This window comes from Equus quagga, chromosome 15, assembly GCF_021613505.1.
Source record: "Equus quagga isolate Etosha38 chromosome 15, UCLA_HA_Equagga_1.0, whole genome shotgun sequence".
NCBI classification, from domain to species: Eukaryota; Metazoa; Chordata; class Mammalia; order Perissodactyla; family Equidae; genus Equus; species Equus quagga.
The window spans coordinates 84,955,407-84,981,149 of record NC_060281.1 but is presented as its reverse complement, the minus strand read 5'-3'; the positions used below and the strand labels follow the sequence as shown (position 1 = coordinate 84,981,149).

The 25,743-nt window shown below is 39.1% G+C and overlaps 1 protein-coding gene across 4 annotated transcripts in view; it reads left to right on the top strand.

Moving 5' to 3' along the window:
• The window catches only part of TTC28 (tetratricopeptide repeat domain 28), a 604,528-nt gene that overhangs the window by 419,337 nt on the left and 159,448 nt on the right, over positions 1 to 25,743 (top strand). For all 4 annotated transcript variants that reach the window (XM_046640182.1, XM_046640181.1, XM_046640184.1 and 1 more), the window contains one exon: positions 18,141 to 18,648. In XM_046640182.1, coding sequence (XP_046496138.1) covers positions 18,141 to 18,648 — 508 coding nt within the window. The remainder of the gene's footprint in view (positions 1 to 18,140; positions 18,649 to 25,743) is intronic.

Genomic DNA, 25,743 nt, shown 5'->3' with positions numbered 1-25,743 from the left:
AGATGGTGAGGTCTGTGGAGAAGGAGAAAATGCATGCATATACTATCTAATGGGGACAGTGCTGTTTATATTTAGTTAGGTGGTTTTTCCTGTGTGGGAATATGGGTCAGTGTTGTCAGATCTGGTGTTTTCGTTGCTAGGGAAGTTGAAAACCTGGATTTGTACGTGAAGTTTCCTAAGTTAAAAAAACACAAAACACTGTGTGAACCAAATAAAATATGTTTGCTGGCCACCAGATGCCACATTAGACATACCTCAGAGGTAGATTCAGTAGGACTTGCCCATCATTGGATATAGGGCAAAAAAGATTTTGAGGAATCAAGATAACGTCAGAGTCCAGTGGTACATGGGGCAGCCACTATAGCACAGCTCATTCTTGAAATTGGAGTGACTGGGTTTGAATCCTAGCCCTGACTTATTAATTGGATGGCTTTGGGCAAGTCATTTCATCTCTCACCTGTGAATGAGGATGATAATAGTATCTATCTCATAGGATTGTTTTGAAGATTAAATGTGTTAATACATGTCAAATGCTTAGGCCAATGCCTAACACAGAGTACTCCGAGAGTAGGTGATAATTATTACTTTAATTATTAGAATGAACACTGCAGTTTAGAGAATAGGTTGTGGGCACAGCTGGTTGGGGTTTGTCTTGACACTTTTCAGCTATGTGCCCGTGGTGCGTTACTTCACCTCTCTGTGCCTCATCTTTAAAGTGGGGAATAACAATACCTTCCTAATTCTGCTGCTTATAAAGGGCCCAGCACAATGGTCTAGTAATAAGTGGATTTGTTGAGTCTTCTTGAAACTACTGAGGCTTCTTAATGAGAAAAGCAAAGCTGAGTGCTCCACCCAGTTAATTAACTGTGATTATGATGACTTTCTTTTTATTCCCCCTGGCTTTTAAAATTCTCCCTTTGCTTTAGCTCTTCATCAGCAAGACTCTGTGGTTAAGGTTGCAGATTGACCTTATATCAGAAGTTACCCTCCCAGCTCTCCATTCCCTTGGGTTAGCCTCATCTTCATCCCCACTGCTATGGCTCTGGTTCAGGCCCTTAGAACTTCTTCTATACTTTGTCACTCAAATCCTAACTCATCTCCCTTGCCTCCAGTCATGCCTCTGCCACAGTCCATCCTTCACACTGCCCCAGTGATCTTTCTGTATTGCAAAACTGGAATTAATTATTACCTTAGTTTTTGTTGTTGCCATGGTTTTGCTTGCCTTTCTATGTGCCAGTCACTAACATAAGACTTTCCAACTGAACTATAAAATTCCTTTCTAGAGTGCCAGACATATCAAGTAATCTATACCTTTTATTTTTTCTGGAGAAATCCTTCTCACAAGCCTTTGTGTCCTGCTCCAAACTTCACTAGTTGTTCTCTAGGCCCCCACACAGCTGCCATTCTGAGACTTCCCTTCCCTGTGATCCTGAGAATTCCTTTCGCCTCTTTTACGTCTTGTAGCCTCTGTTTCCTTGATTGCATCTTTTTTTTTCCCTTTGGTTTACACCCATGTGTTGCTGAAGAACACCCTCATTAGTTCCCTTAGAAAAGAGGCATGATAAACAAAGTTTCTGAGACTTTGAATGTCTTGATAGTCTTTAATTCTACCCTTAACCTTGATTGATAGTTTGGCTAGAAATAGAATCTAGATTAGAATGCTATTCTCCCAGAATGTAGACAGTATTTGGTCCATCGTCTTTTAGCTTTCAACTGCCGTTGGGAAGCCAAATGCTATTCTGATTCCTAATTATTTGTATCTTAGCAGATTTTTCTCTCTGGAATATTTTGAGATCTTTTCTTTATCCCTGTTGTCCTGAAATTTCATAGTGGGTCTTTTTTCTTCTTTGTTGTCTGGAATTTCATGTGTTTATTTTCTGAGAAGTTTCCTTTTAAAAAAATTTTACCAGCTTGGTCAGATGTTAGGCTTCTTGGGTTGATCCTCTAATTGTATCCTCTGTTGTTCTTCCTCTTTTCTATTTCTTTGTCTTTTTTAAATCCTGCTTCCTGTGAAGTAATAGTCTTCTTCAATTTGCTCTACTTCATATGCTGTTTTCTGCTGTCATCTCACATTTTGGAGACTTGTCTGTTGTTCTCTGAATGTTTTGTTTGTATGGCACTCAAAAAGGTCATGGCTGCAGTGTGTTGTTTTATGTCCCTGAAGACTTTATATTTTTTGAAAGTTTTTTTTCCATCCTTTCATTGTATCTGTTCCCTCTTGAGTTCCTTTTTTGTTTGTTTCTTCTTTTTGGTCACTGTCTTGCAAGTTAGAGGTTTCCTCCAATGTCTGGTAATCTTTGGCTGGCTGCTCATATTAGGGGTGAGGCACTAAAAACTGGTTAGAGCCTCTTATTGTTGGGTGGGTCTTGTGCACAGATGGACTTCAATGCAGGTTGAAAACACAGTGAGTTTTTTAATTTGAGGAATCCCCTCATGTTAGTATGTGCACATCTTTTCTTTGGACCAATTTCCCCAGATATTTCCAGTCTGCTGCTGGAAGATATACATGTAGCCGCCAGCATAGTAGAAACTGAGCACAGCACAGGGGCTTATAATGTGGAGAGGTCTGCCCAGTGAGGAGAATCTCACTATTCAGAATGCAGATTTTCACTGATCTCTCTATTTTTAGTGTAGCATTTCGTTTCTATCTTCATCTCTAAACATCTGCAGAAAGTAGGCTTCCATCTTTTGCCAGATTGGAGGAGCATATCTAGAATTTAATTGCCTCTTATACAAGCTTACATTCCATCCTGTTTCAGCCCTGAACCCCTTCCACTGAACATCAGAAGCCTTAGTGCTCAGCTCCTGCCTCTTTCCAGTGTTCTGCAGCTGCTCTCAGCACCCCACCTTGCAGGCAGTTTGGTTTCCATTTTCTCTGTCCCACTAAATCAGTAACCATTCATCCAGCTGTCTTCCATCTTCCAGAATTTTGTGGACATGTCTCATCTGATGGCATCTTTCTCAATCTTTTTGTTTTTATGGGCTTACAGCTTTTTTTTTTTAATTCTCTTGTTGTTTTAATGGGGTTTATGACAGAAGTTGAGAGTCTTGGGGATTTCCATTTTCCCTAGTCACCCAGAGGTCTACTGCACTTACTTTTTTCCAGTCTGTCCCCTAAGCTGTGAGCGACTCTGCGGCAGATACCTGGTCTCATTTATCTTTTTATTTCCAGGGCCTAGGACATAGTAGGCACTCTAGTGTTTGTTAAATGAACAAGTGAATAAATAAATTTTAACTATTCTTTTTTAGTTTTGCAAAACATTTGTTTTCGTGATGTTTCTTGAACCAAAGTGCCTACAATGCCAGTCTAGATTCTGCCGCTGTGGCGAGGCAGGTCTCCATTGAGTGCAGCTGGTATGCACAGTACGCTTGAGCTACTTAGAATTCCCAGTGGGCATTGTTATGTAGAGGATTTTATTAAGCATCCAATGATGGATATATCTCCTAGACTCTTATTACCAACCCCCTGAAGCACATCCTTGATGCCCCCAGCTGACTTAATCACCACATCGTTCACAAGTACCCAACGCATGTTTAATGCACTACTCTAGTTTTGTCTGTGATGGCACCCATGAGAAGTGTGAGGACCACTATTTATCTTGTTAGAGAGAAGACATTGGAAGAAGCATCCCAGGGGAAATGTAACTCACTTGGGCACATCTGGATTCTGCTATAAAAGACTGGCAAATCCCTGACTGTAGCCTAGAGTGAGGTTGTGGATAGTGGCCTCTGCCTTTTATCACTGGTTCAGCAAGTTTAATTGTGTTACACTAAAATTAGGTTAAAAAAATCAAAGTTCTGTCTTTTTGACTGCTCATCGAATGCAAATCAAGGCACTGTGTTTCCTTTAAATTAAATTCAAATTGTCATGCTTTCACATTTATGAAAACTGTTTCTGATAATGTTTTGGCGCTATTTTTTCATTTCTTTCCTTTCTTTATTTTGCATCCTTTGTGTACATAAAAGGTTAATCTTAACCTTTGTGCTCATTTAATGACTCTCTGTATTCAGAATTTCTACCAATTTTTCTTAGATTCCAGGCACATAAACAGGCTGAGTGAAGTCACCACCAGTAGAACTTGGGAAGCAACACTTTATTTATCTTCCTGTTTTCTCCTGTATTTACTCCTCTTTCCTCCTCTTTTGAACTATAGAAGTAGGTAAAATATGCTTTAGGTGTAATCAGATATGATACAACATGTACTTTCTTACAGGGAGAATGTGCTGCTACTTTCTTGGGAAGAAGCCAGAGCAGGAAGAGGCTGTATCCCACCATCTGGAAGGGGGGCATCATCAGAATTGTCATCACTCACCACTTCACCTTCTCCCTCCCACTGCTTTCTCTCTTTAACAGTGACCAAATCATCACCTCCCCTTTCACCGTTTACTAGGACCAGGGTAAACCAATCCATTCCTAATCCATGATTTTTTTTTCAAAAAGAGGCTTCTGAGGTATCCATAAAACTACACAATTTCCAGCAGTCTCTATTTAGTTCCATAATACTTTGAATGGAACCTTCTGGAAATGGACCCTGCCATTCTAGGAAATGGGCTAATTCTTCCTTCTGTTGAGCTCTCATCACACCTACATTACTAAGGTACATTTAAAAGGTCCTGCCTGAACTCACAGCCAATACCACTGTTGAAAAGCATCTCTCTCTCTAAACGGAATAAACTTAAACCTGAATCATAACACGTCTTCTGAATGTCTGTAATTACAGACATTTGGGAGCAGTTTTCTGGGATTTTTCAGGCATACCAGACACATTACCTGGTCCTAGACTTGGCACATTCTCTAAACTTTTCACTTCATATCTCTGCATTTATGTATAATCCTGAGGATAATATTAATCAAATAAAATACATCTCTTTTTAGACTCATGGATAGGTTGGCAAACTTGAAGACATCTAAAAGTAGTTTTTATATCTGGGGCGGGGGGAGTAAAAAATTGTAAGGTGGTCAAAAAGCAGCAGTGTGTAGATTGTTGCAGGTTCTTTCTTCCTCAGTCTTAATAACATTCTGCATCTGTATCCAGTTTGTGATAATGTTTGACAATAGCCATTTTTATTAAATATTGCAAATTAGAAACACCTGCCTGCGAAGCTATTCTGAGCACCTAATTATAAACAGCAGTAATAATGAGTCCTTTTGAGAGCAAGTGCCCTTGCCTTCTTCCTCAATTTTTGTCTGGGGTTTCTGGAGGAGGCAACGCAGTATCATGGAAATACTCAGCTTGGCAGTCAGGTAGGCCTACATCTAAATCCTAACCTTGCTGTTTATTAGTTATTTGACTTTGGACCAGTTACTTAATATTGTCTGTTTCCTCATCTGCAAAATGAAGGTTAAAAGTCCTACCTCATAGGGCCTGGTGGGGATTTGGATAATGTAAATAAAGCACCTGATGTATCATAATTCATTGACTCTAAGATGCACATTTTTTCACATTTTAGTATCTCTGAAATCAGAATCATCTTAGAGTCAATAAGTAAGCATACTATCATTATTTAATTACAACATTTGTATTCCTTTATTTGTGGTACATATTGTAAAGTGCTTCTTAAATTGATGGCAACGTTGATTTGATGAAATATGGTATGCCTGGCTCTCAAAGAATAGTAGTCATATTTATAATTATGATAGGGGCTGGCCCGGTGGCGCAGCGGTTAAGTTCGCACATTCCACTTCTCGGCAGCCCGGGGTTTGCTGGTTCGAATCCCGGGTGCGGACATGGCACCGCTTGGCATGCCATGCTGTGGTAGGCGTCCCACATATAAGGTAGAGGAGGATGGGCACTGATATTAGCTCAGGGCCAGGCTTCCTCAGCAAAAAAAAAAAAAAAAAAAGGAGGACTGGCAGTAGTTAGCTCAGGGCTAATCTTCCTCAAAAAATATATATATATATATATATATATATAATTATGATATATTTTTTCTAAGAAATATTTTAGTGGTAGCCAGGAAGAATCTGTATTTTACTAATTTTCCTAGACCATTATAATTCTTAGGAAAAAGAGTATTATAGCAAAAATAATAGTGGCTCCTGTTTAATTATTTCATGTCTCATATGAACAATGCAAAGATAAAAGGGAGTAGATGTCATAAGATTTAGCAAGAAGGTAACTGATTGGACGAGGATCAGCAGGTGGCAGAATAAAGACAGATATGAGGGCCCGTGAGTTCTATGCAGACGGATACCGAAGTGGCAACCCAGAAACACCCATGTCTATGGATCCCATATTCTTGCAGCTGTTGGAAAGTTTTAGTGTGCCAGAATTTTACTTCAAGAAGACTAGAAGTTCAGAGGTGTTGGTACCGCACATTCATTCTGGCATTCTTAACTTGGAGGATGGAATTTTCTTCTTTTATATCCTTGTGCAGACCGGAAGTCCGATGACTATCAGTTTGGTACTTCAAGTATTTGTTGAGCGCCTGCTGTGTGGCAGGCATTACACTATACTGTGAAGTTACAGAGATGAATAAGACAACTCTTGGCTTCACGAAGCCCCCAGTCTGGCCTATTTCATGTTATGCTCCTCTTCCCTTCACCCATAGTCTGTGTATTTTCTTCTTGCTTTAAGAGAAAATATATGAATCATTTCTTTTTGCTTTAGAAGATATTTCCTTTGAAACTTTAGTACATTTTCTGGTATTCACTTTCATCCAAAACAAGCATACCACTGAAGAACAAATTTAAAAACGAACATGAAGAATTTGATCACACTTATAATTAGAAATTTTATCTATCAGTGTAACCTATATTTAATGTCAGCTTGGATATTTTTATAGTAAGCTAATATTTAGCTTACTATAATTTAATATAAAATTTAATATAAATTTAATATAAAAAATAGTTTAGCATCTTAATTAAAAATTTAGTTTTTCTTCAGTGGACCTATTTTGTTCCTTTTTTAGATCTTGGTGTAATGTCTTCTTTCTTTGGGGATTCCCAAAAAGGAATGTGTATGTGCTTACGTGCCCAAATAATTTCTGTGCCAAAGGAACAGTAACAAATGCCACACAAGGGAAATGACATTTTAAGATTTTTTAATTAATATAATGAGAAAGCAGAAGGAAGGCACTAATTTAGTGCATTTAAATTTTAAGTAAATGTATAAAATGAGTTAAATGAATATAAATATATGACTTTAAAATTACTTAATTTACTCAATTTTGTTGGTATCTTGCATCTGTAATAACAGCTAGCACTAATTGAATATTTGCTATATGCCAGGCACAATTCTAAGCTCTTTAAATGTATGCTTCTGACAATCCCATGAGATAGATATCATTACCCCCACTTTGTAGATAAGGAAACAAGGACAGAGAGAGTCAGTGACTTCCTTAAGGGAACATAGCCAATAGAGACAGGATTCACACCTAGATAGTTCTAACCACTGTATCACCGTGGAATTGCTAAGTCCATAATTATTCAGGAGAATCAGTAGCTGTTAGAAAAGCTACTAAAGTTTTATTAAAGTTTGCCATTGAATTTGTCACTGAATTGTTGGCTTGGGTTTTAGAGACAAAAGCAGTTTGTATCTAAAATATTTTACAAACTTCATCTGTTAACCTTGTCACATTAATTTTGGAGATAATATTTATTATTTAAGATAAAACTGTCAGAAATTTATTCTAAGTGGATCTTATATAAATAATTGGCATTAAAGTAAAGATTATTAAATAAAAACTAGTGTAATTATAATTTCAGGATTCTAATAAAGCTGGTCTAGGGTGGCTGCTGAATATGTGGGCCAAAAGACAGGGAAAAATCAATGAGAATGGTGAGCTTTTGACTGGTTGTTGGAATAAATAGTGATCGCATTCACTTCTTTTACTAATCATGGAAGTCACAAGAGTAAGGGAAAAGGCAGTGAGGGCTTGAGTTTGAGGTGACTGTGAGATGGCACAATGGTTGGCAAAGCAGAATGAGGAGGGTGCCAGCTGGGGGCCTGAAAACCTAGGCTCCAGTCCTGCCTTTGCTGCTCATTAGCAGGTTGACCTTCGGCCAAGGTACTGGAGATCTCTTGGCCTTAGTTTCTACAACCAGAGACACTGAGGAGGGTTTTTCAAACTCTGTAGGGTGCCGTAGAGTCTCTTAAGGGTGCTCGGGGAGAAGAGCGGGCCCTGGTCTAAGTTAACCTAAACAGCTACACTTTTAATCACACAATCACACATATTTGTAATTTGGTTTAAACAAAGTTTGAAAACCAGTGAATTAGGTGATCTCTAAGGTCCCTTCCAACTCTAAAGTTCTCTGTCTCTTGTCCTGAAATCTGAGTTTGGAATCATCCAATGGAGATAAAAGTTGAATCTGCCAGAATGAGTGAAAGTACAGAAAGCTGAGATTGTGGTTCATATATTTGTGACCAGTTAGATGCCTCGAATTTCAGAAGGTCTCAGCCTGCATTTGGACCTGTCCTTTACAGTGGAGGGCCATAATGATATTCCTTCGTAGATTGTAGCAGAAGCTCTCTTCTTAATTTCCTCACGTCTTTCCAGGATCCTTGAGGACTCCCTTCCATCCGATTTAAAGTTTTCTTGTTTAAATTGTTATCTGCTGGCCCCTGCAAATAAGCTGTCCTTTTCTTGGACTTTCTTCCTTCCAGGAAATGTCTCCTCTGCCTCTTGTATGTGCACTTGCACATGTATGTGTTTTCCATCTCTCTCTCTCTCTCCAAATTTCTCCATTATATCCTGGCCAGCTAAAGCCAGATTTTATGATTCAGTGTAAATACTGTCTTCAAAAAGAGGATTGACTATGTTCCAACCCCCTACAGAACAATATTTTATAGCCCACTAACATTCAGGTTGGCTGGCAAGTGTGGAATGCAACAATTTTGATTGGACTAAAGTATCATTGTGGTAGAATATGTCTCCTAACCTACGTCAAATTAGTACATAAGAGACTTGAGTGAATCCTGTCGTTAAAACTCATTGAGTCTAGGTCATCTGCCTGTTACTCCCCTAAATAAAACTGAAGATGTAGGTGAAACTGAGAGTGGAAAATAAGTTTCCAAAAATAATTTTAACTGATTATTTTAAGCGAGTGAGGGAATTTACCTCCAGTCAAACTCAGCTGCCTAGCAGAAATCCAAGTCTCTAGGAGTTTTAGTTGTTCATCATTGTGTGGCCAAAGAGCTAGGTAGAATAGAGTTTTCTGTAAAGATCTTCCTAGATGGCTAGTATGTGGCTGTAGTGGAAAGGGTTAGGATGTAAAGGAGGGAGGAGAATCCTTCAATAACCTGCAGGAGATGTTAGGGAATAACGTTTCTTTCCTCCAGTGTTCAGCATCAGCCTCACTGTTTGCAGTCCTTCACGAGGAAGTAGCATGCACTCCTCCGCTGGCTGCAACTTGGCAGTTACCACACATAACACAGATGCCTGTTGTATTGCATCAAGTTTACATGGAGCATCAAGTTTTTTAAAAAATGAAATCATTATAAATTCTGGCAGTTTTTATGGTATAATTAAAATGTCTAGCAGGATACCTCTGGGAAACTAAATGCAGTTTTACTATTTATAGAGCCAGCAGAGGTAGTGTTTCTTGCCAACTTTCATATCTTATGACCTATAAATTGCTCTTAATAGCTAATCTGTCATCCCAGCTTCTCATACAAGAAAGCTTGTTTCCTTATTAATCTGTTAATTTGCATCTGCAAAGGACATTTACAAATTCTTGGTTTAAAAACATTGCTGTATTAATGCTGGGCATTATAAATAATTTATCACCTGTGATAGCAACTCTCAGGTCTAGGTAATAGATCTTTCTGACATTGTATTATTCTTCCAACCCTAATATAATTTTGATAAAAATAATTACTGTGAAAGCTCCTCTGGCCCCACAGTATTAGAAAAGGCTGACAGGTTACCATGGAGAAGCTGTAACTATCACTAACCACTCGCTAAGCTCATAGTAATAAATTCAGACCAACTCTGCCAACTATGATATGGTGTACGGTAGAAAGAATTCAGATGTGCACAAATTACTCTCCTAGCTTTCCTGTAACAACTGCAAAATATTCCTTCAACCCTAGGTTTGTGCATCGGGATAGACTGATTAGATTGATTATAGTAAATCTGACACCAGTTATTGACCATAAACAGTATGAAAATGATTTAAGACTATTGAAGACTATGTAATTAAAATTTTCCCTGTTTGTGTGCTATTTCAGTTTCTTCTTTTGGCTGTGAGTTCACAGTTCTTAGAGCTCCTGTTTCATGAAGCTTTCTCCCTACCAAAATCTTTAATATTTAACTATTTTTTGTTTGTATTTTTTTGATTTGTTTTTTCCTCTATTTTAATCGAAGAAGGATTTGTGGTATCAGGAAACAAAACATCAAAGGAAGAAATCAGAGTAATGAGAGGATTAGGGTCATATCACAGGCCGAAGTCAGGGCAGTTTGCACATGTTATGGGATTCTATCTGGCTGCTAAAGGGAGGTTCTACATCAAGCCATAAGCTTCCTGGTGATCCAAACAAAAAGATAAATTTGACCACTTATAGGATTCACATTTTTCTTAAGATAAAACCATCACAGCTGCTTGGTAGGAGCATTGAGATCTGAAAGAAATTTTTCCTTTGATCCTTATAAGGATAACATTGGGTGACATCATGGACAATGTCCTCATCAATATAGATTATACATTTTTTAAATTATTTTTGTCCAGTTAGTTTTGTGTGACTGTTGAGTGAGGAATTCTAGACATTTATGAACATCATATAACCTTTTGTACAGAATTGCTTTATCAGCTCAGTTGCTGATTAAGGGTAGATTTTTAGGCTATACTACACTCATTAAATAGGGAGTGTATGTCATTTAAAATTGTAGGAAGTCTATCGACCCCACAGAGCATGATTCAATTTTCTGTTTCTAAAGATTTATATTTGGTGATTGTTGACTCCCCCTAAATAGGCCTGCAATTTGGATAAATTACTACTAGGTAGACCTTTTTATCTGGGTTAATATAGGTTTTTAAAGATTAACTAAGTTTATGATTATTAATTTATGCTCAGTATTGCATTAATCAGGCTAGGCCAGGTTATGCTGCAATGACAATAAATCCCCAAATCTCAGTGGCTTAAAACAACAAAGATTTATTTTTTGTGCCCACTGTATATTTGTTACAGGTCAGCCAGGGCTCTATTCCGCATTGCCATAATTCTCACTTGAAGTTCAGTGCTGATGGAGCAGTGTGTAGCAAAGAGAAGAGAGAAGGTGGTGAAGCATGCACTGGTTCCTAACCCTTTATCTGGATATGATCACATCATTGGCCAAAGCAAGTCACATAGCCACTCACACCTGACTTCATGCAGGCGAGGATGTATGATCTTACCTGCCTGGAAGGAGGGAAGCCATCGTATTTGTGAACATCCCTAAAACTACCCTAAGTATCATTAATGCTTAAAACATATCTTGTATTCTAATTAGTCATTATTTTAGTTAAGCATTTTGTTGTTGTTGTTGTTACTGATCTCTCTTCTTCTCATCTACTTCATGGAAATACATGAAAGTACAGATCTGACCGTATCAGTCCCCTGCTTAAACCTGTGCCTATTGTTGCCCCTGGTAGATTTTAAATTCTTCAATTAGAGGCTAAACTATATGTAGTCAAATAGTATGAGAGCTAGAGCTAGAGTCTGACATATGTGGATCTGAACCCTGGCTTTGCTATTAATTGTGTACTTTTAGGCATCTCACTTTATTTCTCTGAATTTAGTTTTGTCTCACAAATGGATATAATAATAACACACACTTAGGAAAGTTGTTATAATGATCAAACGAGACAACATACATGGCTAATACTTTACATTTTAAAAATTGATAAGGGGCTGGCCCAATGGCATAGCAGTTAAGTTCACACACTCTGCTTCGGCGGCCCGGGGTTCATGGGTTTGGATCCTGGATTCTGGGCAGGAACGTACACTGCTTATCAAGCATGCTGTGGCGGCATTCCACATAGAAAATAGAGGAAGGTTGGCACAGATGTTAGCTCAGGCCAATCTTCCTCACCAAAAAATAAATAAATAAGAATACAAATTGATGGACAGATGGAACTTATCCAAACCTACCTTTCCAGACTCCCCTCCAGCCACTACCCCCACTTCCAGGTCTAAATGGCTTCTTGCTCTCTAATCCTTAAACACTCTGTCATACTTCATGCCTTTGCTCATACTGTTTCCATTTCTTAGAATTCCTATTCCCCAAATGAGGAAAACTCCAATTTATTTGTTTTTTAATTAACAGATGTAATTTTTTAGAGCAGTTTTAGATTTACAGTAAATTAAGTAGGTAGTACAGAGAGTTCCCATATACCCTCTCTCTTCTCCACTCAGTTTCCCCTATTATTAGCATTTTGCATTACTGTGGTACATTTCTTACCAATATCGATATTATTAACTGAAGTTCATAGTTTCCATTAGAATTTGTGTTGTACAGCCTATGGATTTTGACAGATGGGTAACGTGGTATATCCACCATTATAATATCATGCAGAGTAGTTTCACTGCCCTAAAAGTCCCCTGTGCTGTACCTATTCATCCTTACCCCCTCTGCAACCACTGATCTTTTAATTTTCTCCATAGTTTTGTCTTTTCCAGAATGTCACATAGTTGCAATCATACACATGTGGCCTTTTCAGACTGGCTTCTTTCGTTAAGCAATATACATCTAAGGTTCCCTTCCTGTCTCTTTGTGGCTTGATCGATAATTTCTTCTTAGCACTGAATAATATTCCATTGTAAGGATGTACGTTTATTTATCCATTCACCTATTGAAAGACATCTTGGTTGCTTCTAGTTTTTAGCAATGATGAATGAAGGTGTCACAAACATTTGTGTGCAGGTTTTTGTGTGGACATAAGTTTTCATTTCATTAGCGTGAATATCTGAGAGCATAATTGCTGGATCATATGGTAAGAATATGGTTAGCTTTCTAAGAACTACCCAAGCATCTTCCAAAGTGGCTGCCCAGTCTGCATTTCCACCAGCAATGAATGAGAGTTCCTGTTGCTCCATCCTCACTAGAATTTGGTATTGTCAGGTTTTTTGGATTTTAGCCATTCTAATAGGTATGTAGTGATATCTCATTGTTGTTTTAATCTGCAATTCCCTGATGACATGATGTGGAGCAATCTTTTCATCTACTGATTTGCCATCTGTATATCTTCTTTGGTGAGGTATCTGTTCAGATCTCTTGCCCATTTTTAAATTGGGTTATTTTCCTATTGTTGGGTTTTAAGATGTTTATAGTATATTTTGAATAGAAGTCCTTTGTCAAATATGTGTTTTGCGGATATTTTCTCCCAGCCTATGGCTTGTCTTTTCATTCTCTTCAAAGTGTCTTTTGCAGAGCACAGTTTTTAATTTTAATGAAGTCCAACTTATCAATTTTTTCTTTCATGGGGTCATGCCTTTGGTGTTATATCTAAAAACTCATTGCCAAACCCCAGGTCCCCTAGATTTTCTCTTCTATTAGCTTCTAGGAATTTTATAGTTTTGCATGTTACACTTAGGTCTATGATCCATTTTAAGTCAATTTGTGTGAAAGGTGTAAGATCTGTGTCTACATTCACTTTTTTAGCATGTGGATGTCCAGTTTTTCCAGCACCATTTGTTGAAAAGACTATCCTTTCTCCATTGAATTACCTTTGCTCCTTTGTTAGAAATTAGTTGACTATGACATATCTGTGTGAGGCTACAGAATTTTCTTGAGTACATGAATGAATGAACAAATGAACTGATCAACCAAGAGACCCAAAACACTCCAATGTCTGTGTAAGCTCTGACCGCTTGAAGTAAAGTGCTTTTACCAACAGTACATGTTGGATATACCAATGATTCTAAAATGCCTCTGAGTAAAGGGTGAATTTTCTTATGCCTACATTTGCAGAAGAGTACTCTGAGTAATATGCTTCAGCATATGAAGATCATAACACTTTCCCCACCATAAGTGGGGCAAGCTTCTTGTGTTGTCTTTTTAGTTGTGGTGACGTAACTCATGTTCTATTTTCTGGTCATCTTCTACCATGCCTTTGAAATGAATAAGGCTAGATGAGTGTTATCTTGCTGGGGTACAAAGAGAAACTAAAATCTAAAACTTTTGAGTATCTTCTGTGTGCCAAGTACTGAACCAGGCTCTTTATAAGTACTACCTTATTTAGTACCCATCAAGGCAGTGTGAGGTATTAATATTCCCATTTTACAGTTGAAGACACTGAGGCTCAGAGATGTTGCATAATTTGCACAATTCACATAGATTGTCATTTGAACCTTTGCATGCCTAATTCCAGAGACTGTCCCTATTATTCTACATTCCTCTGCCTCTTGGGCTGTAGGTGGTTAACCCAGGACCTTGGGTTTGTAGGCACTAAACTGGCAGGGAATACAAGGTGCATGTGGATTTGGGCAGTAAAAAAGAAAAGCCATATTACTGATACTAGCTACAGGTACATTTCCCTCTTTTTAAACCTGCATGTAATTAGTCAGTCAGCAGTTATATTGAATATTCTCTATATGTGAACATAGTCTTCCCACAAAATAGAACTCTTATTAAAGATACACACAATGAGGGGAAAACATGCTAGATGTGAAAGAAAGCATGTTTAATTCTTCAAAATAATGTTTAATGGTGGTATCATCAATATGGTTATAGTTTGGGTAGTTTAAACTTTCTCTATTTTGTGTCTCAAACTAAAAGCGCTAAAGGTGGTCTGAAAAAATATGAGCGAATTTCCTACTCTAGTTCCATGTCCCAGGAAACTGACTGGTCAGATGTAGTTCTTCTGCAAGTATTTGGGCCACAGAGCAAGGGGAGATGACTCCCGGGTGCTACGTCTGCAGCTGGAAATCATGCTTTGGCAAGAACATGAGTAATTTATGTCTTGTAAAAAGAGAAAAGTATTGTCTTATTCCAACCGGTATGTTAGCGTAAGTGTTTGTGTGCATTTTAGTATTCAAATACAGATGTTCCAAAATGTTTCCACTGTGGGAAGCAGCTGCCGCTATTCCAGCCCAGAAATCTCAAAGAGATTAATATCCAAAGGCAGCGTGAACCTTAGTGGCAAATGCAGCATCTGCTTGAGGTGGGGCCTGTGATTCCCCGTAGATAGTGGGTCTTCAGATTCTTGTTAACAGCCTGAAACCATGTTTCAGATCAGAGCTTATTCTGCAGAAACAGGAACAAAGACAAGTGATTAATTTGTAATTCACTTAGCTGATAAATATTATCACATTTGATTTGCCCAGGGGCTGTAAGACACTGGACTTCATTTCCTGTGGCAACTGATAGGAATATAGATATTTGGTCATAATAACTGATGTTTTCAGTTGCCATTACTAGCTTCTGCTTGGTAACAGAGCTCAGCCCAACCAGCTTGCAGTCATAAAACATCCATCCACACCTTAGTTATGCATTCACAGAGACTTTACATTTACTCAGGACACTCACATGCCCTGCTTCATCTGATCCTATCCGAGTCCCAGGAAGTATGTACACTAGCAGTATCAGCGCAGTTACAAATAAAGAAAACACAGGTGAAGAAGGGAAATGACTTATCGGGACTACACAGCCAGGGCCTCTGACTCTAAATCTATTCCGTTCTTATACTACATCAAGCTGCCTCTCTAAGTTTAGAGGGTATGATGTGTGCTTCATAAATCGTGTCATCCTTTCTGGAGATGCTGGTTTCCAGGACACCCGCATGAAGAGTCCCAGCCTGACAGCACTGCCCGATAACTGGAGGGTGCCAGGAAGAGCTAAGATAGTAGTCTTTCTTTCTTTGCCCCACACCCCAGAGGGGAAATGCTTGAATGCTCCCTTTCCTTACTCAGCAAATGAGCTCCTCTGTCTCCATAGCATTTAGAGAAATGAAGAACCAGAAGCAGAAGATCCCAGGGCTATCATTTGGAGTTGTCATAAACCGGAAGCCTGGGGTGTTGCGCCTGCCCCAGGCCTTCCACAGCCATCCCCCGCAGTGTTTGAGGGCTCATTGCCTCCAACCGGATCTGTTATTTGGGATTATCTGTGAATTATTTATGGTTTACACATTTGACAGAGACTCGTGGCTGAGTTGGAAAACTCTCAGTTCATAGCTTACTGCTGGGGCCTAGAATATGTCTGGAAAACCGAGGCTCAGAGAAGTTAAGCTTTTAAAGGTCCCAGATCTAGTAAAGGGCAGTGCAGTTTTGAACTGAGTGTGGACTCAAAGTTTCAGATTCTAAGTTACACTAGCTCCATAGTGAAAAAGCCATGTGTTTTACTTTCAGGGCAACAAAGATTTGGGAGTGGGGGGGGGGGGGGGTTGTGGACTCTCTTGCTCCCTAGCCAGGCTTTGGTAGAGAAGAACCCCAGAGAATGAGGTGGGGAGGGCCAGCTACAGAACTCGGGGAAAGAGGCCGAGTCCCTGGGCCTGCAGCGAAGGAGGAAAAGGAGATTGTCGGGTGAGAGAAGGGGAGTTGTGAGCAGTAGAAAGGTCCATGTACCATGTGCTGCCCTGAAGTCCTAGCCTCTAGTCCTGAAGAGGCTCCCAAAGTGGGAACCTAGGCCAGTATATGCCCAAGTAGCATGTTCTTTGGTGGCATCATTGCTGCCTCTGCCAGAATCACACTTCTACAGGATTGTGACTTTCACGGAATTGTTTCTGCTTTCCCTCACTCAGAAAAAAAAACAAGTAAATTTCTAAGTATTTATTTCCTCTCTATTTTTCTACATCTTTTTGTTGGAACATCTGTGAAATGATAAAAAGCAACTTAAAATGATATGGAACCCTTTGCAAATACACAATTTACAAACATTGTAAAGATGGTCAGTGTCTCAGTTATTCTGATCAAGGACTGCTATTTCACAGGCAAAGAAATAGGGTAGCAAATCACTCACATCTCTAAAATATTAATAAATGTGTTCTGAAATGCACAGACATAGAACACATCTCATAAAGAAATTCTCCAGGTGAGAGGCCTTCCCTCGCTGTTATTCCCTAGCCTGGAGGCCTTCATGAAGATTGCTTGCCTACTTGTGACAGATGCACCCTTTGTTCTGCCAGGATCACATGTGCCTGTTAGGAACAGGGAACATCATGAAGAAAGGGAGCTGCATGGCCCTAGCTGTAGGTACACTGTGAAGGAGAGGAAGGGTAGGCAAGCCTCCGAGTTGTAGAATGAAAAAGCCTAGTGTAACTTCCCTTTTATATCTCTGCGAAGAATTTAGACACTGAAGACTAGCATCTAGGACTCTATGCGCTTGGTGAGATTCTGGAACCCGTATAACATCTCCTTTGTTGTTTTGTTGCTCCTGTTTGGTTAACTATTCTGTCATAGAGTCTTTTTCATTAAAACCTTCGAGACAAAAAGGGCTCGTGTACTTTTCTTTAGACAGGAAATGCATGAGTGACAAGCAGGGTGAGGGGCCTAGGAAGATAGCATCTTTCTGCACAGAGGCTGGAGTCAGAAGAGCCTCCAGGCAAGAAAAGCAAAGCTGGAAGAACCAGTTCAGGCCTGAAAGGGGTGGTGAGGCCCAGTGGGGACCACTCAGTTCAGAGTAACCACCCACTGTTTTCCTCTAAGCCCTCCACAGTAACCGGCACTGATGAGGTCACATTGGGGGAACAGGACCCTCTGGTGGGTCCTGGGTCACAAAATCATCAATCATCATTCTAAACATCTCCCTTAGCATTTGTTTTGGGAGAAGACAAAACTAGAGAAATGCCCAGGAGTGCAAAGAGCCAAGCATGGATTTCTCCTATGAATTTCCTCTGCTATATTATACGTAGTAATTAATTTTGGTTTTCTTCAGCTTTTTCTTATACTACACAGGTTAATAGCTATTAAAAGAGATATAATATTATAATATTAGAAACGTCAATAAGTCTTTAAACTAACATGAAGGTTATATGGAACGCAACCTGTTTCTATGAGATTAGATGTTGAAAGTTACTAATTAAATGATATTGTCTTTTATTAGGAACTTGCTGTTTGGATGTGCTCTTTTTCAGTTCTGCATAGGTCTGTGGACCACTGATAGAAACACCATTAGGAATTGGATTGGATGGTTACAGGCAAACTCTGTAAAGTTTCACCTGCTGAAACAAACAAAAGCCATTTTCTGATGTGCTTTCATTTCTCTGCCTTATCCTTTCTCTCCAGGCAGCTTCATCAGCCTTGAGCAGTCTGGGCCACGTGTACACAGCCATTGGAGACTACCCCAATGCACTGGCCAGTCACAAACAGTGTGTTCTTCTTGCCAAGCAATCCAAAGATGAGCTTTCTGAAGCCCGAGAACTTGGCAACATGGGAGCTGTGTATATTGCTATGGGTGACTTTGAGAATGCTGTGCAGTGCCATGAGCAGCATCTGAAGATAGCCAAGGACCTGGGGAACAAGCGAGAAGAGGCCCGGGCCTACAGCAACCTGGGCAGTGCTTATCACTACAGGAGGAACTTTGACAAGGCCATGTCTTACCACAACTACGTGCTGGAGCTGGCGCAGGAGTTGATGGAGAAGGCCATTGAGATGCGGGCCTACGCTGGCCTGGGCCATGCTGCCCGGTGCATGCAGGACTTGGAGAGGGCTAAACAGTACCATGAGCAGCAGCTGGGCATTGCCGAGGATCTCAAGGACCGGGCTGCAGAGGGGCGAGCGTCTTCCAATCTGGGTAAGGACAGGATTGCTTCCAAGATCCAGGGTCCATACTATGGGCTGGAAATGAGCTGGAGTAGCCTGCTACCTTTTACTGGAATCTGTGTGTTTGTATTCAAAAGAATCTCCTCCTTGTGTGTGTTGTATATTTCCTTCAGATATATTTCCTTGGAGCCTGCCTGCTGTAAATCACACGATCCTTCCTGTCATCGCAGTGCTCTAAGGATTAGAACTCTGAAATACTGGAAAAACAAAACACCCCAACCTTTTAATCTGTCTAGAGAGAAGAGCAACCAGATTTATCTAATTAGAGAGAAGTGGCCTGAAATGAGGATATGAAGCTTTGTTTGGTTTAAATGAAAGAGAAGCTGCTAGGAGGTCATGAAAGAGAATTTGAGAGGATTTTTGTTTAAAAGGATTTCTTTACTTGTTGACATTAACCCCACAAGAAATGTATTTTTTCCTCAAAAGTGTTTGTATTCACAAATGATATTGACAATTTTAGTATAAATGAAAATTTATTTTTTGAAAGATCTATTTAGATAAGATAGATTTGCACTCACTGTTTTGATAGTACTTGGTTACAGTTAAGACAGTTATAAATTTGGGAGAGTTGATATGTAATGGTAAGAGACAAAAAGTATGTAACTGGCTACTTTTTAGAAGATATTGTTATCTTGTCTTTTTACCCAAACCAATGGTGGGTATGATAAATGCAAGGAACAGATGTGTTTGGAAGTATAGGCTGAACTCATCCCTGTGCCTGGAGCCCCATGGTTTGTTCTGTATCCACAGGGACTTGGGGTGGGGAGAGGACAAGGAGAAGGTGATTTTATTGATGTTAGTGTATGCTTATCAGATACTAGTAGCAGCAGAACGTAAAAATTAGCCCCCTTTTCTTATATGACCTGCAAAACCAAGGCCCCCACCCCCCGTCTCTATTTATAATTTGAGCACTGCTCCTCCCTCCCCTCCACCTCTGCTTATTGTGACCATGTGTTTTGTGAATATGGCTGTTAGAAAAAGTCTGGCAAATCCCTGGAGATGACTCTGAAGATGGTATTGAGATCAGAATGAGAGTCTGATAAGAACCATAGAAATAGCTCTTTGTATTATATTCACTCAACAGATTATAAGTATTTATTGAATCATTACTGTGTGCTGAATCCTGGCATAGTTGCCTTAGGCGATAGAGAAGTTAAAAAAAAATCCTTGCCCTTAAAGAACTTGTAATTTAGTGGGCTGGCCCGGTGGCGCAGCGGTTACGTGCGCACGTTCCCCTTCTCGGCGGCCTGGGGTTCGCCGGTTCAGATCCCAGGTGCAGACATGGCACCGCTTGGCATGCCATGCTGAGGTAGGCATCCCACGTATAAAGTAGAAGAAGACGGGCACAGATTTTAGCTCAGGGCCAGCCTTCCTCAGCAAAAAGAGGAGGACTGGCAGTAGTTAGCTCAGGGCTAATCTTCCTCAAAAAAAAAAAAGAAAAAAAGAGCTTGTAATTTATTTGGGAAAATAAGACTAATACACAGGATAACAGTGGCTTCCCTGTAAGACAGTGTTAGTGATGTTGTGTTGCCATGGAATTCCTAGAAGGGAGACCCTGAGGGCCGAGAATAACCTGGAAAGCTTCTTGGAGGAGATTAGACCCAAGTGGACCTTGAAAAACAGTGAGATTTGGCCAGGAATGGGATGGCATTGATGGCAAGGGGTATGTGAAAGTAGGGATGAGATGCAATAGGTTGGCATATCTGAGGGATGGTAGCATGATTAGCTTTCAAGAATGTGCTAGAGGATGGTAGAAGGTTAGTGCGAAAACTGCACAAGAGATGTGCAAATGAACAGGAGCTCCTGAAGGTTTTGAAATATAGGAGTAAGAAGATAGACTAGATATTTAAGGAAGACAAGTCAAGCGGTGGCACATAAAATAGACTGGAGGGCTTGGAGCCTGGGGTTTAGAAGGCCATGCATATTGGACTGTTCAGATTTTCCCTGTCATCTTGTGTCAGTTTTGATAAGTCATATTTTCCAAAGACTTTGTTCATTTCATCTGTTATTGAATTTATTGGCATAAAGTTGTTTATAATATTTCCTTATTTTCCCTTTAATGCTTGTGGGATGTATAGTAGTATGCCCTCTTTCGTTTCTGTTATTGGTAGTTTGTGTTTTGCACTTGTACTCCCTCCCCCCCTTTACTGGATCATTCTAGCTAGAGATTTATCAATTTCAATGATCTTTTGTAAAGAACCAACTTTTACTTTCGTTAATTCTTTCTATTGCTTGTCTGTTTTCTATTTCACTTATTTCTGATCTCATTTTTATCATTTTCTTGCTGCTATCTACTTTGGGTCCTCTTTCTAGCTTCTCAAAGTCAAGCCTTTGGTCATTGGTTTTAGACCTTTCTTTTTTCTAATACAAGCATTTAAAAATACAAAATTTGGGGGCTGGCTCTGTGGCTGAGTGGTTGGGATCGCATGCTCTGCTTCAGTGGCCTGGGGTTTCACCAGTTCAGATCCTGGGTGCAGACCTGGCGCTGCTCGTCGGGCTATGCTGGGGCAGCGTCCCAGGTGCCACAACTAGAAGGTTTAGAAGGACCCACAACTAAAAAACATGCAGCTATGTACTAGGGGGCTTTGGGGAGAAGAAGGAGAAATAAAATCTTTAATCAATCAATAAATAAAACAAATATATAAAATTTCCTCTAAATACTGCTTTAGCTCCATCCAATAATTTTTTATGTTAGTGTTTTTACCTTCATTGAGTTTAAAATATTTTCTAAAATCATTTGTACTTTCCCTTTAACTCCTGTGTGGTTTAGAAGTGTTTAATTTTAAAATATTTGGGATTTTCCTACGTAGTTTATTGTTACCAAATTCTGCTTTAATTTCACTGCGGTCAGAGAACATACTTTGTAGGATTTTAACAGTTGTAATACTCTAAAGATGTCAGTTAGGTCAAGGCAGTTGATGGTGTTGTTTAGATCATCTTTGTCTGTTTTGATTTTTTTGGTCTATATCTTTTGTCAGTTGCTAAGAAAGAAGTTGTTCAAATCTCCAACTATTATTAGGGACTTGTGTGTTTCTCCATTTAATTCTTTGAAGCCTGGCTTCGTGTACTTTGAAGCTCTCTCATTGGGTGAATATTCGTTTATGATTGTTTTGTCTTCCTGACAGATTGGCCCTTTTTATTGTTCTGAAATGTGCCTTTTTTATCATGATCTTGTCTTTTTGTCTTGAAGCCTACTTTGTCTGATGCAACTGTATCCACTCCTGCTTTCTATGCTTAATGTTTATGTGGTCCATCTTTTTCTATTTATTTTCTATTTCTCTGTGTCTTTATATTTAAAGTTTGTTAATTGCAGATGACATCTAGCTATGTCTTGCTTTTTTATTGATTTTGATAATTATGGCCTTTTAATTAGAGAATTTTTTCCAATTAACATTTAATGTAATTATCGATATTGTTGGATTTAGGTCTACCATTTTACTGTTGGTTTTCTGTTTGTCCCATTTATATTTTGTTCTCTGTTCTTCCTTTCCTGCCTTCTATAGGTTGATTTAATCATATAGATTTGTCTATTTGCTTGTCAGCTCTACCTCTTTGCATTACTTTTTAGTAGTTGCTCTAAGGATTATATACATATTTTTAACTTTTCACAGTCTACTCTAAGCTAATATTGTACCACTTCCTGTAAAATATAAGAACCTTAAAACCTTAAGGGTCTGTTTACACCCCCCTCCCTGTACTTTATGCTATAGTTGTCACATTTATTACTACACCTGTATTCTTTTCAAATTCCACAATACAGTGGTATTTTGTTGTTGTTTTATACAGCCATTTTAAAGAATTGAGGGAAAATATTGTTTTCTGTTTATCCTCTTATTTATCACTTCTAGTACTTGCATTCATTCCTAGAGCTTTGAGTTTCCATCTCATCATTTCCCTTCAGCCTAAAGAAATTCATGTAGCATTTCTTATAGTGCAAGTCTGCTAGTGATAAATTCTCTTCATTTTTGTTTACTTTAAAATGTCTTTCTTTCACCTTCATTCTTGAAGGATATTTTTGCTGGATACAGAATTCTAGGTTGATAGACTTTTTTCTTTCTTTCTTTCAGCAGTTTAAAGTAGTCTTTCCAGTGTTTTTTGGCCCCCATTATTTCTGATAAAAAGTCAGGGAAATTAATGATCTATGTGGCATAGGCTGATTTTTTCTTGACTGCTTTCTGGATTTCTTCTAACTTTGGTTTTCAACAGCTTGACTATGATATGCCTAAATATAGCTTTCTTGGTATTTTTCCTTCCTCTGGTACTTTGAGCTTTTAAATCTGCAGATATCTTTCCCAAAATTTAGGGAATTTTTGCCAATTTTTTTTTCAAATATTTCCTCTTGCCCATTCCCTCTCTCTTCTATTTATGAGACTCTGCATTATTTTAGACCCTTTAATATTGTCCTGTATATTACTGAGGCTCTGTTTATGTTTTTCTTTTTTATCTGTATTATTAAGATCTGAAAACTTCTGCTAATCTGTATTCAAGTTCACTAACTCTTTCTTCTGTCTTCTCCAATCTGATATTAAACCCATCCAGTGAGGCAGAGTTTGGGATTCCCCAAGACTACTCTCACTTCTGACATCAACTGCAAGCAGGGGTTCCCCAAATCACCCTTAGGTTTAATAATTCATTAGAAGGACTCACAGAATTCACTGAAAGCTGTTATTCTCGTGGTTATGGTTTATTACAATGAAAGGATCCAGATTAAAATCATCCAAGGGAAGAGGCACATGCAGTAGAGTCCAGGAGAGTTCTAAGCATGAAGCTTCCAGTTGTCTTCTCCCAGTGTGGTTCATGAATGATGCTAACTCATCCAAGCAATGATGTGTGACAATATGTACAGGGTATTATCAACCAGAGAGACTCATTTGAGCCTTGGTGTCCAAAGTTTTTATTGGACTTTGGTTACATAGATATGGTTGACCACATACATGAGTGACCATAGTTTCCAGCCCCTTTGGAGGTAGAGCTAAAAGCTTGCACCATAAATCACATTGGTAGCGTCGACTATCTGGCATGGCCAACACCCTCAAATAAACTAAGACACTCTTTTTTGTTGTTGTTGAGGAAGATTGGCCCTGAGCTAACATCTGTTGCCAGTCTTCTTCATAGTTGTATATCCTAGTTGTGTGTGCTTCTGGTTCGTCTGTGTGGGATGCCGCCTCAGCATGGCTTGATGAGTGGTGCTGGGTCCATGCCCAGGATCTGAACTGGGGAACCCCAGGCTGCTGAAGCAGAACATGCAAACTTAACCACTATGCCACCAGGCCGGCCCCAAATGAAGACACTCTTAAGTAGGTCATTCTAAGGACTTAGAGATTGGCTCTCAGAGCCAAGGGCAAAGACCAGACCTCTTTGGGCAAGGTTAAATTTTTACTGAATAGGGGAATTTTTTTTTCAGATATATATTGCATTTTTTAGCTCTAGAATTTCCATTTGTTTCTTTTAATTAAGATTTCAGTTTTTCTGCTAAGATTTATGTGTTTATTCATTACATGTATGTTTTCCTTTATGTAGCTGGGCCCTAGTTATTAAAAAAAGCTTTTAAAACCTTGTCTGCTAATTCCGTGTGGGTCATCTGAGAGTGAGACTATATGGATTACCTGTTGTTGATATTGCTGTTTTCTAACAGCTTGATTGAGATGGAATTTACATACCATGCAATTTACCCATTTAAAGTGTATAATTGAGTAGTTTTTAGCATAGTCACAGAATAGTGCATTGATTGCCTTTTGTTTTGAATATTAGTCACATTTTGATGTTTCTTTGTATATCTAGTAATATGGGATTGTATCCATCATTGTGAATGATACTTTATAGAGACTCTGGATTCTGATATATTTCTCTTAACAGTATTGACTTTGTTGTTGTTTTACAGGTTAATTTGGCTTAGTTCAAACTCTAAACTCAGTCTTGCCTGTGGTGGGTAGCAGCTGAAACCTCTGTTCAGATCTTTTAGCTTCAACTGGGCTGCTTAGATTCAGCCTTGCACATACATATTTCAGGAGTTACACAGAGATTTGCGTAGAATTTATACTCAGAATTCAAGGCTCCTCACTGTGGCTCTCTCTGGGATTTTTCCTCTGGTTCTTCAAGCCAGTAAGACTGTTTCTACCTGAGTTTTAGCCTCACCACATGGCACTAATTGGAGCTTCACCCCCTTCGTCCCCTAAAAAAATGCCCTCTAGCATTTCAAAAATGGGAAATTTACCCAATGACATTCCCTTCTTCAAAGAGTCAACTCGAAACTCCCTACAGTTTCTCACTGCTTCTGCTTTTGGTTACACTCCAGTGCTTTTAAGTAGATTCCTCTCCTTGCCTCTTCCACGCCCACCCACCTGCCTGCCTCTGTCCCCCTGCCAGACTTTATAGTTGTTGTCTGTAGGAGGGTTGGTCTCCTCCGTTACTGGAGGTAGAACTCCTCCTATTCATTTTTGAACCATTACAATTTGACTTGCACCTTTTGTCTCCTGAAAAAGATCGATAGTGGCAGAGTGAGAGATCTTTGGACGGTTCTAAATTTCCCTCATCAGGATGCAGCATGTGGTATGTTCTACTCACTTTTCCTTGAAAGTCTCTCCTAGTTTCTGTGAAGCACCACTGTCCTGATTTTCTTCTTGGCTCCTCTTTCTGTGCTTTCTTCGTTGGACTTTCTTGTCCCCCTTTTAGAAAAATGAACAATTGTGAGAAATTATGAAAGGAGCACTTAGTTTTGTAAAAGAATTCTTCAGTACAAAAGTGTATCAAGTAGAAAAATGAGGTCCACTCCCTTACATTATTACCTTCCCCTGTCCCACTCCTCAGAGTTAACTACTGTTAACAATTTGGTTAGAGTCTTTCCAGACCTTTTTATTATGCACATAAACACATGGCAGTACAATGATATATTTAATACACACATGTGCATACAGATTGTTCCTTTTTTCAAAACTTGGATCATAATATATATACCTTTCTGCAGCCTGCTTTTTCTATTCCCCCTTCTCTCTTAGGCTTCCCTCTATGTCATTATTCAGATATCCTACATTATTTTTAATGGCTCCTTTCCATTGTATCACCATTT